This window comes from Gopherus flavomarginatus, chromosome 2 (genome assembly GCF_025201925.1).
Source record: "Gopherus flavomarginatus isolate rGopFla2 chromosome 2, rGopFla2.mat.asm, whole genome shotgun sequence".
NCBI lineage: Eukaryota > Metazoa > Chordata > Testudines > Testudinidae > Gopherus > Gopherus flavomarginatus.
Window position 1 is genome coordinate 291,157,130 of NC_066618.1, and position 16,675 is coordinate 291,173,804.

Here is a 16,675-nt window from a genome sequence, read left to right on the forward strand (position 1 = left end):
AGAACTGAATCTAAGGAGTTCTGATTCCCAGTTTCCTAGCCTATTGCCTCACAAAAGCTCTGTTTTCCACATTCCATGAAAGCTGAAAACTGAAACTTGAAATTAGCATCACTTACATAAATGGGTTACATTTTGAAATTAAGGGAAGTGCTTTTGGCTAGAGTGATTCATGCTCTTCTTAGGTAATGTTTCATGATCATCACTGGTTCAAACACTGGATACATGTAATTCTATCAGTATACCTTAGACCAGGGGTCGGCAACCTTTCAGAAGTCGTGTGCCGAGTCTTCATTTATTCACTCTAATTTAAGGTTTTGAGTGCCAGTAATACATTTTAACGTTTTTAGAAGGTCTTTTTCCATAAGGTCTATAATATATAACTAAACTATTGTTGTATGTAAAGTAAATAAGGTTTTTAAAATGTTTAAGAAGATTCATTTGAAATTAAATTAAAATGAAGAGCCCCCCAGACTGGTGGCCAGGACCCGGGCAGTGTGAGTGCCACTGAAAATCAGCTCGCGTGCTGCCTTCAGCACACGTGCCACAGGTTGCCTACCCCTGCCTTAGACAGTGATCATCATACCTACCTATCATTGACAGTATATAGGGTTAGAATGAGGCAGACAGCACCAGCATTTTCAAAAGGCCTACTTTCTTTCAAACAATTCAAGGAAATATTCTCTCTCAGTCTGTGAATTACTGAACTTTGTAAAGTATTTTATATACAGTTGCATGAAGGGACTCCATACAAATAAAGTATGGTAAAAAAAAATAAAGCTAAAATATGTCCTCTTCATGCAGTATAAAAAGGACTGTACCTTCAGAAGGTTCTGTAAAAGTTCCGTGTACAAAATAAAGAAGCTGTAATTCTGGATGTAAATAGTTTTTACTTCAGTTTAAGAGTTGGAACTTCATCACAAGCCAGAAATAAAAGAAACAGACAATGCAGATCCCTTTGCCTCCAAGCCAGTATTTCTGGAGTCTCAACCCAAAAAAGCAGAAAAGCTTCTGCTAAACAGATTATTATTATAAATGTTTTATAGAGAAGTCATGGAGACACAATGCAATAGCTCTTTCAATTCAGAAAGCCAAGGTTCATATCTACAAAGGATACAAGAAAAATTAATTTGATGGCCTCAGTTCAGAACTAATGGACACTAACATTCCAAAACCATTTTAGAAACGGTACTTCAGTAATTTCTTAAATGACATCCATGACTAAATATCAGTATGAAGCCTGAGGTGCCAAAGCTCAAAGGGAACAATCATTCTGGTGCATGATAATATCTTTTCACATGAGTAAATGCAGTCAAATGTTAAAAATTTTGAGGAACAGCCAATCATAAAGGATCATGGAATTTACCAGACACCAACCTGTTACAGATGATTGCCTTTAAGTATATGTAGAATGTCAGTAAAATCAGCTTTAAAAAAAGTCTTGCTTATGTTCCAGTCTCAATGCTACTGTGTTCAACAGAAAGCCACCTTAAGAAAGAGCTGAAACTGCTGCCACCAATGATTAAAAATGTCAGAGTGCATCCAGAATATAAGAGGCAGCAAGATCCAGGGCATAAGACACAGAGTTGAGAACTGGTCTAGTCTTGGCTCTGCCACTGACTTCCTGTATGAGTCTTACTCCTGGGGGAATTCTGCGCTACTGTGCATGCATAATTAATAGACCCAATATTTTTTTTTGCAGATAAAAGCTTCTGCTGAAATGCTGCACTTCTGCCTTTTGCCCACTGGAGGGCACTGTCGTGATAGAACAAAGCAGCAGCTCCCAGCCAGCGAGGGGAGAATAAGAGCTGCCTTCTTTGCAGCAGGCCTGGTCAGGAGATAGGGACTATGGAGAGACAGACAGTATGGGATGATGGAGGGAGGGTCAGACAGGGGCTCATAAGAGCGAGTGGGGGAGAACACACTTGGGCAGGAGCTGAATTAAAGTAAATTGTGGGGTTAGGTTCCAGGGAATTTTTTTCGCCAGACACAAGAGTCTCTCTCTCTATATATATATATACACACAGTATACTTTTTAAACAAACACTGTAATACTGCACACAGCAATGATGATTGTGAAGCTTGCTTGAGGTGGTGGAGTCAGAGCGTGGGATATTTCCCACGGAATGCCTTACTGTTAAATGATGAACTAGCACTCACTCAGTTGAGCCCTCAAGGGTTAACACATTAATGTAGCCTCACACTCTACAAGGCAGCACTAATGGAGGGAGGGGAGACAGCATCGCAGAGAGAGACACAGACACACACCGTGTGTGTGTGAGAGAGAGAGGGGCGCATTTCCCCTTTAAGTACGCTGACCTCATTCTAAGTACACTGCCTTTTTAAGTTGATCAGCAAGTTGAGATAGCAGCTGCTTGCAGAAAGCTCCCTCCGTCCTGAGCTCTCTCATGTCCCGCCCTGCTCTGTGGAGATGGCACGATGGGGTAAAGGAGAGGAGTGGGGAGAGGGACACCCTGACATTAGCGCCCCTCTTCCCCTCCTCAGGAGCAAGCAGGAGCTCCCGGGAGCAGCCTCAAGACAGAGGGCAGGAGCAGCACACAGGAGTTGGGGGAGGGACAGCTGAACTGCCTGGCAATTGATAGCCTGCTGGGCGGCTCCTGCACAGGGAGCTTAGGAAAGCAGGGAGCTGACAGGGGGCTGCTGGTCCACGCTGGTTCCAAGCCCCCATCAGCCAGCTCCAACGGGCTGCTCTTTCTGCAAGCAGGGGACAAAGCAGGTGGCAGCCAAACAACGCTATAAGGGAGTGTAATGAGGCACTCTGGACCCCGCCACCCCAGAGGGAGACGAGCCTTTCTGGACACCAAAGTGGGCAGAGCTAGCAAACCCTGCATCCATCCCTCAGAGGTCAGGGCGCAGGACAGGAAGTATAAAAGCCCGACCCCAGAGCTCACTTGGCTGTCAGCCACTGGCGTGACCAGACGCTTGTGGTTTAGCTCCCGGTGGGGAGACCACGGCAATCCGCGTCCGACCCAAGGACTGGCAAGACCAGCCAACGCCTGATGCTAGCCTGAGCCCAGAGATGCTGCCAAGCCTACCGCTCACCCATTACCCTGAGGAACTGCCAGGCCTACCGTGTGCCAGTTACCCCAAGGAGCTGCAAAGCCTACCGCTCGCCAGCGATCCTGAGGACCCATGGTGTGTGACCCCGTGGAGGATGCCGTCCGGATCCAGGTACCTCTAGAGGGGGAAAAAGGAAGTAGCCCAGGGGCAGTCGCCCCGAGACTGGCTCTGGCAGTGTTGCAGCCAATGTCAGTGTGTTACGGTCAGGATCCCACTGACAGCAGCGGATCTTCTGTCGCCGCTAGGGCCCCGGGCTGGGATGCAGTGGAGTGGGTGGGCCTGCGTCCCCCTGGCCACCCATCTCGTGGGTGGCAGTCTCCCCTTCTCCCTGGCTGATCAGAGCCAGTAGCCTGGGGTGTTGCTTTTAGAATCTGTCTTCTCAGCCCTGCCTGAGGGCCTGAGCTAGTGACTGTTTGTTGCCCACCCTGACCCAGGGCCTGGGCCTGCTCATATTGACCCTGTTTGCTAAGCCTCTGCCTGAGGGCCTGAGCTAGTGACTGTTTGTTGCTCGCCCTGATCTAGGCCCAGGGCTTGCTATTGTTGAACTGTTTGCTCAGCCCCCACCAAAGGGCCAGAGCTGCTGACTGTTTACCGCACAGCCGAGCTAATTCCCTGACACACCTGACCCAAGTCGCAAGGCGGTCTGGCTCCCCGCTGCCCCGGAGGGGGACAAGCCCTGGCCAACCAGCCTACAGGGAGCATTGCACAACTTTAAACGAGCATGTTCCCTAACTGATCAGCAACATAGCAACGAAACAACGTTAAGCAGGATTACTTTAACTGAGGAGCTACTGTATGAGAGGCTGTACAGGCGAATACCCTGATTCACCCACTGACTCAACTAATTTAATTACAGTGAGGCAGCGTTGCTAATGGACAGAGCACGGGACTTCTTAGGAGACATGGATTGTATGCCTGGCTCTGCTGTCACTTCACCGATATAGTCCTCAGCTTCTCTATCTATAAAATGGGGTTAATGTTTCTTGCCTCCTTTAAGTGATGCTTTGAGATCTACAGGCGAAAAGCATTATATAGGAACTAGGTGGTTTTATTATTACTCTGAGGATGCTTTGTATATTCCTAATCAAAGGGAAATATTAAATCAAGAAGATCATTTCTTCTCTTTTAGAATAAGGAAATAGAGGTCAGAATATAGACAAGAAGGACTCTTTTTAGTGAAAAGAAAAAGAAGCTTCTTAAAATTAGAAAAAGCAAATCTAAACAAACCCTATGCTAGTAATTGCCCTACAGACAGCATGAAGCCAGACCATACTGATCAGAACTCTCTCTAGTTCACAGAAATTTTTAAAAGACATCATAGAAGGTTCTATTTGTGTGACTTTGATACCAACTAATTAGCTGTTCAACGACTAAACTGAAAGTAAAATCCAATTAGAGCTGGAGTGCATTTACTAGACAGAGTGCAATCCAGTCCTATACCTTAAGGTAGCCATTTTGTATGTATGCTTCCCAATTTGTGTTTTCAAAGCGGATGGTGTTGCCAAAATACTACATGCTGCCTCATCAACTGCTAACTAAAATTTCTGTGTCCTTTGAAATTATTTTATTTCAAGGTCCCTCTTCTACATCAGGGTAAAACAGAGAGAGGGAGATGTAAAAGAATTTTTGCCTTTGTAAATTCAATAGTATGAAACTTTAAAGTTTTATGCATGTATTTTCCCACCAAACAGCAGCATTAATGCTTTTCATATAACTGCCTACTGTGGCTCTATCACTTCAGTGATACCCACTCAGTGCAATATCAAAGACACACCTCTGTTGATTATTGTCTCGGTTCCATTGTGTTGAACTGCATTATTAAGGGAAATTGACTGAAAAACATCATGACAAGCTACTCCCTTGTGTGCCAGCAAATACATTGTCACAAACCCCTCTATTGTATAGTGTAGGGGCATGCATGTGAAGGCAGCATGAGATTTTATGTTCATTGTGGTGCAGATACCTCAACTGTTTGAAAGACACAAGAAGTCTGTCTGAGAAAGCAAATAAATTGCTCTCCTTATAGGCCCTCATTAGGTTTATAGATGTTACTGTACAGAATGCAGTAATAAATTAGATCATCATTTTGACAAAAGAATAATCTCTCTAAAGAATACTGTGTGGAAAGAAAAGTAATCTAGCAGGTCATTTTAATCCAATGATAATTACAGACTAAATTAATCCTGTAAATTGAGAAACTGTATTTAAGAAAAAACCCTTGAACACAATGTTAACTTAGTTCAAAGTCACCTACAGTCTTTAAGTATCAAGTTAATGCAGGTCTTTCAGATATCACGAACACTTAAAGAAGAATCAGACAGTTTAATGATCCAGACTCCTGAAAAAGCTCACACAAATACTGAATTTTAACTATCATTTTTTAATTCAACTGTACTGAATTTTCCAGATTCTTAGGCAATGCTCAGAACTACTGACTCTTTCTTCTTTTCTGAGTTTGTTATTTCAGGGAAACTGAGCAGGGATAGGCTCGAGTCTAAAGATGAAATAGTAACAATATTTGTCTCTCTATATTATGTATTTAAGTAATGTAAATTATAATCCTGCCACCTAACACTATCATTAAAGACCTGTCAAAATGTCCATTTTCAACCATTTTTCATTTCAGAGGTTTATAAAAAACTCTTGCAAAAACTGTTATAAACTTCGTATATAAAGATTTTAGATTTGTTCAGCTGTTTTGTTTTTTGCTAAATTAGAGGAAAGAATAGCACATAGTATATACATATCCTAAAAAAACTTCTAGCATTAAACAAACATAAGGACAAGAACATCTTTGAATTAGATAGGCTGCAGCTGCATATGTGCACCAGTGACCTTGTGTAAGAAATTGTATGATGATTTTAGAAAACATTACTAAGTCATACTGGATGAGATCCAAGGTCCACCTAGTCCAGTGGTGTTTGTTTAATGCTAGAAGTTTTTTTAGGATATGTATATACTCAAGCCAAGGTGTGATCACATCTCAGGTAGACATACCCTTACTAGAATTGCTAAAAATACCAGGGTAGGTATTTTACAAGGCCAGACAAGAAGGGAGCCCCTCCCTCTGCGTGAGCCAGTAGGAAATGCTTGGAAGTAGTCAGAGCAGGCTATAGGGAGTCAGGTTTCCTCTGTCTGCTGAAAATTACCTTGTACATCTCTTATGGGTTCCAGTGTGGAGTAATTACTTAATTCTTCCTCAGGCAAAACTCCTATTTCATTTTGCCTGAGAAAGAGCCTGAGTAAAGATGTAAGAATAGGGCCCAAATGTGAACCTTTGCAAGCTTTAGATCCCCTTACACTATGAACTTAAAAAAGCCTTTTCCCAGAACTAGTGTGCACTTATTTTTGAAGCCAAGCACTGTGAAAAAGATGATTAATAATGATCCCTTTCAGAGACAGAGTGCCTTTTAAAAATGTGAACAAAATCAGATCAATGCTCTGAGAAATGACACTTTTTTTTCACATTTGGCTCTATATTTGTAAACAGGAACCAGTGATAACTTTTTCAGATGATTAAAATCAAGTGGAAACAAAACAATAACTATGCTCTTCAAGCAGAAAAGCCTGCAAAACAAAAATATTTTGAACACACACACATTAATAACACAAACTATGTATTTGGTCCATTTGTTTTTCCAGGTGTTAGTGAGGATAAGAAGTATGTTTTGCTCTCTGAAGCACCCAGCCTCATGATGTCAATTTCATCCAGCATAGAGGCTACATGACCATTCCATTATAATAGTAAACCTTCAGAACTTAATAATTCATACAATATACCATATATTATATCTTGAGAGCAAGGCAATCTGGTAAGGACATATTACCTTTACTGTGTACTCTGCATTGCTTGCCATTTCACTTCTGGTTAAGAGCTTGCCATTTCATTTCTGGTTGTAAAGCTTCAAGTGGCCAGGGGTCCATAATTTCAGAGAATCTCCCCTCCCTTCCTTGGACATGCTAGAATTCTGTGCCAAGGGGTGGAGAACCCAGAATATATGCTTCTTATTTTAGCATGTATTTGTTTGTCCTTAATCTAAACCATCTGAAACACATCCAGACACTATTGTGATGGGAGATCGATACAGGCATGTAGTACCATGACTAATTATAAATATTCATTAATGTAAGTAACGATAAACCTGTAAGACAAAATAGGTAAGTATCACTGTCTCTATTTTAAAGATAAGGGAAAGTGAGCAACTGATCCGTTAAGTAACTAGCCGAAGATCACATTGTAAATGAAGGGCAGAGAAAGGAATCCTGCCTTTCCTAAAGCCTGGTCTAACCACGATAACCCAGAATCTTTAGGGAAAGTTCTCTTACCATCTACCTAATTCATGAAAAAGTTATGCATACTAAGGATTCGATATGACAAAGTATTTAAAAGAAAAGGTTTGTGTCAAATAAGTGGTTTGCCATTTGGTAACTCTGATTTAACTTAATAGTGCTTATATAGCATTTTTCATTGTATATCTCAAAACATTCCATAAAGAAAGGGAATAATTATTATCCCCCTTTGACAGATGAGGAAATGCAATCATAGTTTGCATAGCAGGTCAGTGGCAAAACTGGAAAGAAAACAGATTTCCTGACTCCTAGTCTAGCACTATCCACAGAAACACAGTGCCTCCCAAAGTAGATAACTATCAAAATAACAAATTACTGGTAGATAATAAAATCCAATTTCCAATACAAGGGACCTAATTCTTCATAATATTCTAGTACTTAGGGGCCAAGATCATAAAATGGTCTGTAACAGCAAAGGTCTATTGGAGTCAATTGAGCTAATCTGATTTATGCCAATTGAGGATATGGACCTAGATGTTTTTTTTTGATGTTTGCAAATTATATGAGGCAGGTTTAAAGCTATATGGGTGGTGCACATCAGGTATGATGACAGTAAGTGATGAAGGATGATTGTATGGTAAAGGAAATTGACTGGATCCGTTAACTGTTATGTAAGCTGGAATCACTTTCAAACATAACTATTTATTAACTAAGATTTTTGTTTAGGAATTTTATTAAAAATCTCATCAGACCATTAACTATGGAATTATTAGAGTACTTACTGTACAAGTGCACCATAAGTGGCTTTCACCATATAAGGGGGTGCAGATCTACTGACCACAAAAGTTATGTACCTGAATTCGGGGTACTTCAGTGACTTAAAGAGAGAAATTATACAACTATAAATAAACAAATCCTATATTTCAAATTGTAAATGCCACTCATGCAACAGTGTTTTACAGATAACCCATACAACAACAACTGACAGAGTCAGAGCTGAAGCGAAATTTGATTCCAAAGAACTGCACTCGGTTGGATTCAAAGTCCAGCTTTTAGAGTCTCTGAATAAAAGATCTTGACAGTTTACATTGTTAAATAATTGGATGTCATATAACTGTCCTGTTTTAGTAATCATTCATTTAATTATCACCCGTGCTGAGGTAATCCAATAAAATACACTCTGTTCAATATGTTCTAACACTTAGAAGAACAAACCCAAGAATACAGAGAGCTTTTTTTAAAAAATGCCAATATATCTAGTAACCTGCTTAACCCTGGGACACCACTGGTTCCAGCTATTCTGCTAATCACTCCTCCTGGATTTCAGGTTAACTAGAATGCACTCTACACAGGAACCCTTCATAAAAGGATAACAACTACCAGAATTAATTAGGTTTAAAGAACTGTAAGAACTGTTAAACAAAACAAGAGAGATAAAAATGGGCTAAATCCCAGTCCTTTAATATAAATCTCTGCAAAGACATTATTTTTCCCTTGCTGCAGTTACCCACTATTTGTCATGCCCTGTCACTGTGATTATGCTCTAACTCCAAGTTCCAACAGGCACTCATAGTAAACCAAGCTCCTCTAGCTCCAGCAATGGCATTTTAAGGTGATATTACTGTTGTCACCTTAAAAAAAATCAATATTTAATAAGATTAGGTATTTGAGTTAGTAACACAGTGGTATGTGACAGACTTAGAACAGGAAATAATTAGAATATGGCATAGCTAAGTACTTCAGGTAGTACTATGTACTAAATGTTAGTAAATGTCTTTTATCATAGGCAAGGAGTGGTGAGGTTTCCCCATAGAGACCACTTTTATTTCATCACTGATATTTTCACTAACTTTAAGGTATTTTCAAAGTGGGAAAAGAGTGTAAGACCATGGAATAATCTTTTTCACCTTAGTGATGGAGGCTATAAAGTTTTACACTGTTTTATTTCTGAATGCAGTTTTTTTGTACATACTTCTCCATTTATAAGTTCAGATTTCATGATAAAGAGATTGCACTACAGTACTTGTATGAGGTGAATTGACAAAATTTTTTGGTTTTTACAGTGAAAATATTTGTAAAAAAATATGCAGTGAGCACTGTACACTCTGTATTTTGTGTTGTAATTGAATTTAATATATTTGAAAATGTAGAAAACATCCAAAAATAGTTAAAATAAATGGTATTCTATTGTTGTTTAACAGTGCGATTAATCAGAATTTTTTAAATCACTTGACGGCCCTATTTGAAATATTAGCTCTCGACTTCCCAGGTTTTGCTGGAAGGCAGTAGAATTGGGATGGGATAGTGACATCTCAAAACGTACTTAGATACTATGACGAAGTGGGCATATAAGAACCTATGCAGGTTGGATAATAAAGGGTAAAAACTGAGGTGCAATTTCTTCAGCACTGAATTGAGTGGGAGTTATGTTTTAGACCAGGGGTAGGCAACCTATGGCATGTGAGCCAAAGGCGGCACACAAGCTGATTTTCAGTGACACTCACGCTGCCCGGGTCCTGGCCACCGGTCCGAGGGGGGACTCTGAATTTTAATTTTAAATGAAGCTTCTTAAACATTTTAAAAACCTTATTTACTTTACATATAACAATAGTTTAGTTATATATTATAGACTTACAGAAAGACCTTCTAAAAATGTTAAAATGTATTACTGGCACACGAAATATTAAATTAGTGTGAATAAATGAAGAATCGGCGCACCACTTCTGAAAGGTTGCTGATCCCTGTTTTAGACATTCTTAAACTGTGTCTAGGCTGGGAAAGCTACAAGTTTCAGCCTATTATGATATCGATATTCCACATATTTTCTCCCATTATCCAATATATTTTATGTATATGTCCATCTCTCCATATTTATTATAGAGAGACAGACAAAATTTAGAGGCCTTCCTTTTACATCACAAAGGCACATTTAATAATGCATTACATTAAATATATCGCTTACCCTTGATTTCTGTTTCTTTGGTATGGTTAATAATTTAGAAGTAATGTCATGTCAAAGATAAAATATTCTAATAAAAACCGCAATCTGACTGCTGCAGCCTAGCCATCTAATATATAATGTAGCAAAGAAACTCCAGCACTATTCTATGCTGGTTATTTAAAATTCTGTATTCTACTTAGTTTGACAAGACAAAATACAGAAGCAACCATTATTATTATTATAAAAAAGTGAGATGTTTTGTGTAGGTGTAACACGTCAGGAATTTGAGGCAGAAAGCTGAAATTTGGTAGGGGCATAGGCCTTATGCCACAGATCTGATTTTTGGTGGTTTTGTCAAAAAGTGGCTGTAATTTGTGAAAGTTAAAGGGGCTTTTACAAGTACTTTGTGCATACACACTAGATTTTGAAAAATTTCAATGGTTTATCAATGTTCTACTGGTTCTGGCCAGGCATGAATACCGTAGGAAAATTTAAAGGTCATTCTGCCTTCTTCTCTTAGGTCAGTACAGCTATGCACAGAACTAAACGGGACCCTGAATTAAAGTGCACACAGAACGAGGAAAAAAATTAAGCTGGAATTTTCAAAGGGGACTAAAGGAACCCAACTGGGCACTAACTTCCTTGGGCACCTTTGAAAAATCCAACCTTAGGCATTACGCTTGTCCTGTAATAATAGCAAACTTTAGCATAGCATCTTAAATTCTAAGCCATGCAATAACGTGTTGCTGCGACAATCTTGTATTTAGCAATAATACTCTTAGTCCCTTTCCCAGACCTGAAGAAGAGCTCTGGGTAGCTAGAAAGCTTGTCTCTCTCATCAACAGAAGTTGGTCCAATAAAAGATATTACCTCACTCATCTTGTCTCTCTAACATGATTCTTACGCAGTTTGACTATTTAATGGAAATTATTTAAATCAATTAACACTAGTTGTCAGTGTTACAAGTAACTGTTCATAACCCTGGGTGCCAATAGGAATACACCGAATATAATCAACACCCAACTGACATGAGCATGTGTCAGGGTTCCCCCCCTACTCTGAACTCTGGGGTACAGATGTGGGGACTAGCATGAAAGACCCCCTAAGCTTATAAATACCAGCATAGGTTAAAAACTTCCCCAAGGCACAAATCCTTTCCTTGTCCTTCAACAGTTTTGCTGCCACCACCAAATGATTTAGACAAAGATTCAGGAAAAAGACCACTTGGAGTCCTTATTTCCCCAAAATATCCCCCCAAGCACCTTCACTCCCTTTCCTGAGGAGGCTTGAGAATAATATACTAACCAATAGGTTAAAGTGAGCACAGACCAAACCCTTGGGTTTTTAGGACATTAAAAATCAATCAGGTTCTTAAAAGAATAACTTTATAATGAAGAAAAAAGTAAAAGAATCACACCTTCAAAATCAGGATCGAAGGTAATTTTACAGGGTAATAAAAGATTTAGAACACAGAGGACTCCCCTCCGGACTCAACTTTACAGTTACAAAAAACAGAAATAAAACTACTTCATAGCACAGGGAAAATTCATAACCTAAAACAAAAGATAATCTAACGCATTTCCTTGCCTTTACATACAATTTCTGTAATTTTAGGTGTACCATTTCATGTATCCTTTTAGGAGGTGGTTTACCAGCTTGGTCTCTCTCTCTGTGTCCCGAGGGGGAACAAAGTGAGCACAAACAAAACCTTCCGCCCACCCCCGATTTGAAAGCATCTTCCTTCCCCGTTGGTCCTTCTGGTCAGGTGCCAACTACGTTAATTGAACTGATTAACCCCTTATAGGAAAGTGATTTTGTACCTCTGTCCAGGAGGGATTTTATTTTACTACATACATAAAGGTTGTTACCCTTCCCTTTATATTTATGACAGCATACATTTCTATTTTGTAGGGCTAGTATGTGATTGTCTTGGAGTATATAAAATAAATAAGTGGAGGTATTAGGAAAGAAAATGATCTAGTTATTGTTGTGTCAAAATTAGAGATGATCTAACCTACCTAATACAGGATCTGAAGCCAAGATTGGATCAAAGTTCCCATCTTAAATTTATCTCACTCCTCGTTTTGGAAAAGTCTATCCATTTAGATGCTTTTATAACAACACTCATCACAACTGGCTGGGATTCTGATCTGGATTTTGAATCCTGAAGTTCAGGAGTGTGTGGATCCATTGTTCTGATTTGATCCATTATGGAGTTGTGAAATTCAGAGTTGCGTTTTGGCTCAGACCCATCTCTAAACATTGTTCTGCTCTGGTTAGAATGACGAGGTTTGTTCATAAAGTGGATTAAACACATACAATAGTTTTTCTCCAAGAGCAAAACATTTTAAGTCAGAGTTAGGCAAATATCATACCCTGAATTCCTGAACATAAAAACAAAAGCAAAACATAACTGAAATTACAGGGATCTGTTAAAAAGTGAATGGCAAATTGCTCTAATTGTTTCCACTTAAGAAATTAGCTTTGAAGTAGCTTTTTATTATACATCAAAGATGAATGAAGAATGAAGTTCAATTAATGAGGACAACTCTTTACACCGATTGGAAAAGCTAACTGTGTAGTATCCCCTTCTTCAGACTCTTTTCAGAGTCTTTTTTATAGCTTGTTCTCAAACTACAGTAATTTATAATCTCTAACATTTACACCTCTATACAGACAATATATGAATGATTATTTGATGATTTCCTGGTGTAGAAATATTCTTTTTCCCTTAGAGGATAACTGCGTAACTGAAAGTTAACAGGGCCTGTACTTTATATCATAATTATTTGTTAAAATATCAAAAGCAACATATATTTGTAAAATAGCTCTAGAACTGCAGACATAAATAGGACTTTCCAATTGTCACTCTAATAACTAATTGCCAGTAAATATAAATTTACTGGTAATAATTAGTTGTTAGGTTAATTGAGTGCTATGACCCGATTCCCTCCATAAAAATCTACAGTCTTGGAATTGCATGCTGTTCTGTGTACACAGTGTTCTTAACATGAGTTACATTACCTTAGATCCATGTGCCACAACAGAAAAATTCCATATGGTGTTGATACTGCACTTATAAAAAGTTTTTAATTAATTTTGACATAATGTAATCACCTGAGGAGTGCAATGATAGCACAGAAATGTACTGCCTGTCATATTTTGTTGCTTAATTAACTTGTAAGCAACTAAAGACAAGATGACACCTGATTTAAAACTCTTGACACGTTCTACTGTGCACATTTTCTAAATTACTCTCCAATCCTAGTTTTTACTAGCCAGACAGGAATGAAAACCAGATACTAGATTTCGGGGATCTCTTTATTCCTGCAGTTATTCCTCTCTGACAAAGTCAGAAATCTGATTGCTGTGAAAAGTATTAGATGCCACAAACAGAACTATATGACTACAAATAGGAAATAAACATTGGGAATAGAGATCTTAAAAGCTTTTCTTGAGATGTCAATAGATTTGTAATTTGAAATATCAATGAATTTATATATATGTCTAATGATGGGCCTACTAGGTCCTCACCAGGATGCACAGGAAGGAATGAGGGAAAACAGTGCTATTTTAGGTTGCTGAAAGAATGCCATCACTCATAGTAAACAGCTTCTCAGTAATGGATAAAAATTCCAAGGTGTGCCAGATCCTTTCAATGACATAAAAGCAGCAATTCTATGCACAGTAAAACAGAGATCCATGCAAACTCTGGAAAAAAAAGAATAGAAATTAGAGATGGAAAAAAATTAATACATTGTCCACTACATCTCCCCATTTGGCTAATGCAAGATTCCTCCCTATAGTCAAAGCCAGTAGAATTTCACATAAGGCACACTGAATTCTGTGGAAGGGAACTGAAATTCTGCTGTCCATTTCCATAGTTACCAAAACCCAGTAACAGAGAGAACTTAAAAATTAACAAGGGCTATTTAAAAAATAAAATTCCTCCCTGGGCTCACATATGTCTTCTCTCTCCTTTTTAGCCCACAAGAAATGCTTTCGCCAGTAGGCTCCTGCAACTCTCACATGAACTCGCAGCTTTCTGGGTGCCTGAATGAAGAATCTTTTTTAGCTGCTACTTGGGTCTATAATGTTGCATGACCAGATTTGTTGTGTGCCATTTTACATGACTTGACAAATGATCAAATGAGTCACAGCAGCCATTTTGAATAAGAGGAAAGATTTAAAAAAAAATATCTAGCCTTATAAGTAAACTCAAACAATAGAGGTTTTAAAAAAATGTTCTATTTTCTGATAGGGAGCAGACTTAGTTGCAGAAACATGGAATACAACAAGCTCAATCTACAGTACATGTTCCACTGGTTTTCCAAGTAGCTTTATATGTCTCCAATGATGGAACTTCTACCACTTCTCTTGGGAGAAAATGCAGTCTACAACGCCTCACCCAAACATGTTTCTGATATTCAACATGCATATTCCTTCTTCCTTCTTTCTTTATTTTAATTTTAGTTAAATGCCCTTGTACCACATAAAAACAGTTGAGTGTCTTCACTATATTGAGAAAGGCAGAACTGTAACAATAAAAAGCAGTCATCACAAAGGGTCTGAAGGCAAAGTGTTTTTTAATGAAATTGATATTTAATTTTTAGAAATACAGTTGACTCTTGGAATAAGACTTATTGTGCTGTCAGCAGCGACGTATATTGTGATGCCTTACCTATAAGGTGTCCCTTTCCTTCTCTCACAGCACCATCAAATTTCTCTGTTACAACTTAAAATAGAGCATTTTAGGGAAAGTCACTCCAGTTTAGGTCTGGAGTAACATAAAAGCCTTGAATGAAGCTTAAACTAAAATCAACAATGAAGCTTAAACTAACAACAACCTAGCACCCTTTTTCACTTTCTTTCACATCTTCTGCAAACAAATCAATGATATAATGTTCTCTCGTCAAGCTACAGTAGCTGTCTTGTCAGATTTCAAGATAGGCTGTGTGTAATGGTGAGAAAAAGATTGCCTGTCTGCCTGGATTGGGTCCAATTCAATAAACATGTAGGCATCCTTCAAACCCAACATGCCACAGTTTTCAGCATAAAAGTAACTCCAGTAAAATAGCGCACGTTCCATTCTTCCTACTCACCAAATCCAAATTTCATCTTTGAAATGAAGACATTACAACCAACAGTAGTACTCAGGTTTCAGAGCGGTAACTGTTAGTCTGTATCAGCAAAAACAATGAGGAGTCCTTGTGGCAATTTACAGACTAACATTTATTTGGGCATAAGCTTTCGTGGGCTAAAACCCACTTTATCAGATGCATGGAGTGGAACATACAGTAGTACTGTAATATAATTGCAAGTATCTCATCATCCACCCATACAAAGAGTATGTAGTTTCTCTCACTGTTCTGGGATTCGAACAACAGATTCCACTGTAAAAACTTTAACTCAGTCTACTGACATCCACTGAATGTGTTTAACTGAAAAGCAATTCGCGTTCTCTATATTATATAGCAAATTTCCTCTATGTGGTAAACTCATCAAAAGATCTAATGGCAGGTTAATCAGTCCTGAGTGTCATAGCCAATTCAGACAGACAGAGAAATAGCATCACTGGTGCTTTTTCCTTCCTGTCTTTTGTATGATCCCATAGTGCGAAAGGTGGGATGGCATATAGCAGAAACATTGCCCCTCTTTGCAAGAGAGCATACATCACATCAAATCCCAGGTTCTGACATATGGAGAAGGCCTCCAGGTCCTTTACTGCTGTTTCCAGATGCAAAGAAGTCAATCATTGTCCCATCATCTTGATTTAACATGAGGTGAAGTGGGAGTACTGATCTTTTTTATGTCCCCTTTGGGCGTTTCTTCCTATGACTCAAATTCATAGCTCTGAAGGCCATAAGGAACCATCAGATCATCTAGTCTGACTTCCTGTATGACATAGGCCATAGAATGTTATCCAGTCCCACTGCAGAGTCTCCTTTAATTTGTGTTTGATTATGATCCTGCTTCAGAGGGATGAGAAAAATTAGGCTAAGAGATTGTTCCAAAAATATTTAAAATGGCTCTCTGCCCTCAAAGTGACTGGGCTAATTGTCTTCCCGCTCCAACAGAGCCCTATCAAGTTTGGAATTTCCCTCTGAAAAGCTCTGCAGCCAGGATGGCTGGGACAGCCACTGGCCATTGGAGGTGTAGATAAAACTGAACAGAACTTCAGAGTAGAGGTCTGTTCTGAATTTTTTCTCAGCTCTGCCACTACTCAACATGCGACCTTGGGCACATCACCTAAACTCTCTGTTTCAATATATTTCATCTGCAAAATAGATAAAAGACTAATCACCAAACTCACAGGAGTGCTATGAAATTCAATTAACGACCTCCCCCCCCACCAAAAAAACAAAC

The 16,675-nt window shown here is 38.9% G+C and overlaps 1 protein-coding gene across 4 annotated transcripts in view; it reads right to left on the reverse strand.

Moving 5' to 3' along the window:
* Nucleotides 1-16,675, reverse strand: part of TRAPPC9 (trafficking protein particle complex subunit 9) — an 840,301-nt gene that overhangs the window by 156,776 nt on the left and 666,850 nt on the right. Inside the window, exon 22 of one of the 4 annotated variants that reach the window (XM_050940631.1) lies at nucleotides 13,833-14,020. The exons of the other annotated variants lie outside the window; for them this stretch is intronic. Coding sequence (XP_050796588.1) covers nucleotides 13,965-14,020 — 56 coding nt within the window. The 3' untranslated portion in view covers nucleotides 13,833-13,964. Of the gene's footprint in view, nucleotides 1-13,832; nucleotides 14,021-16,675 lie in introns of those variants that run through there. 4 annotated transcript variants of the gene reach the window in all.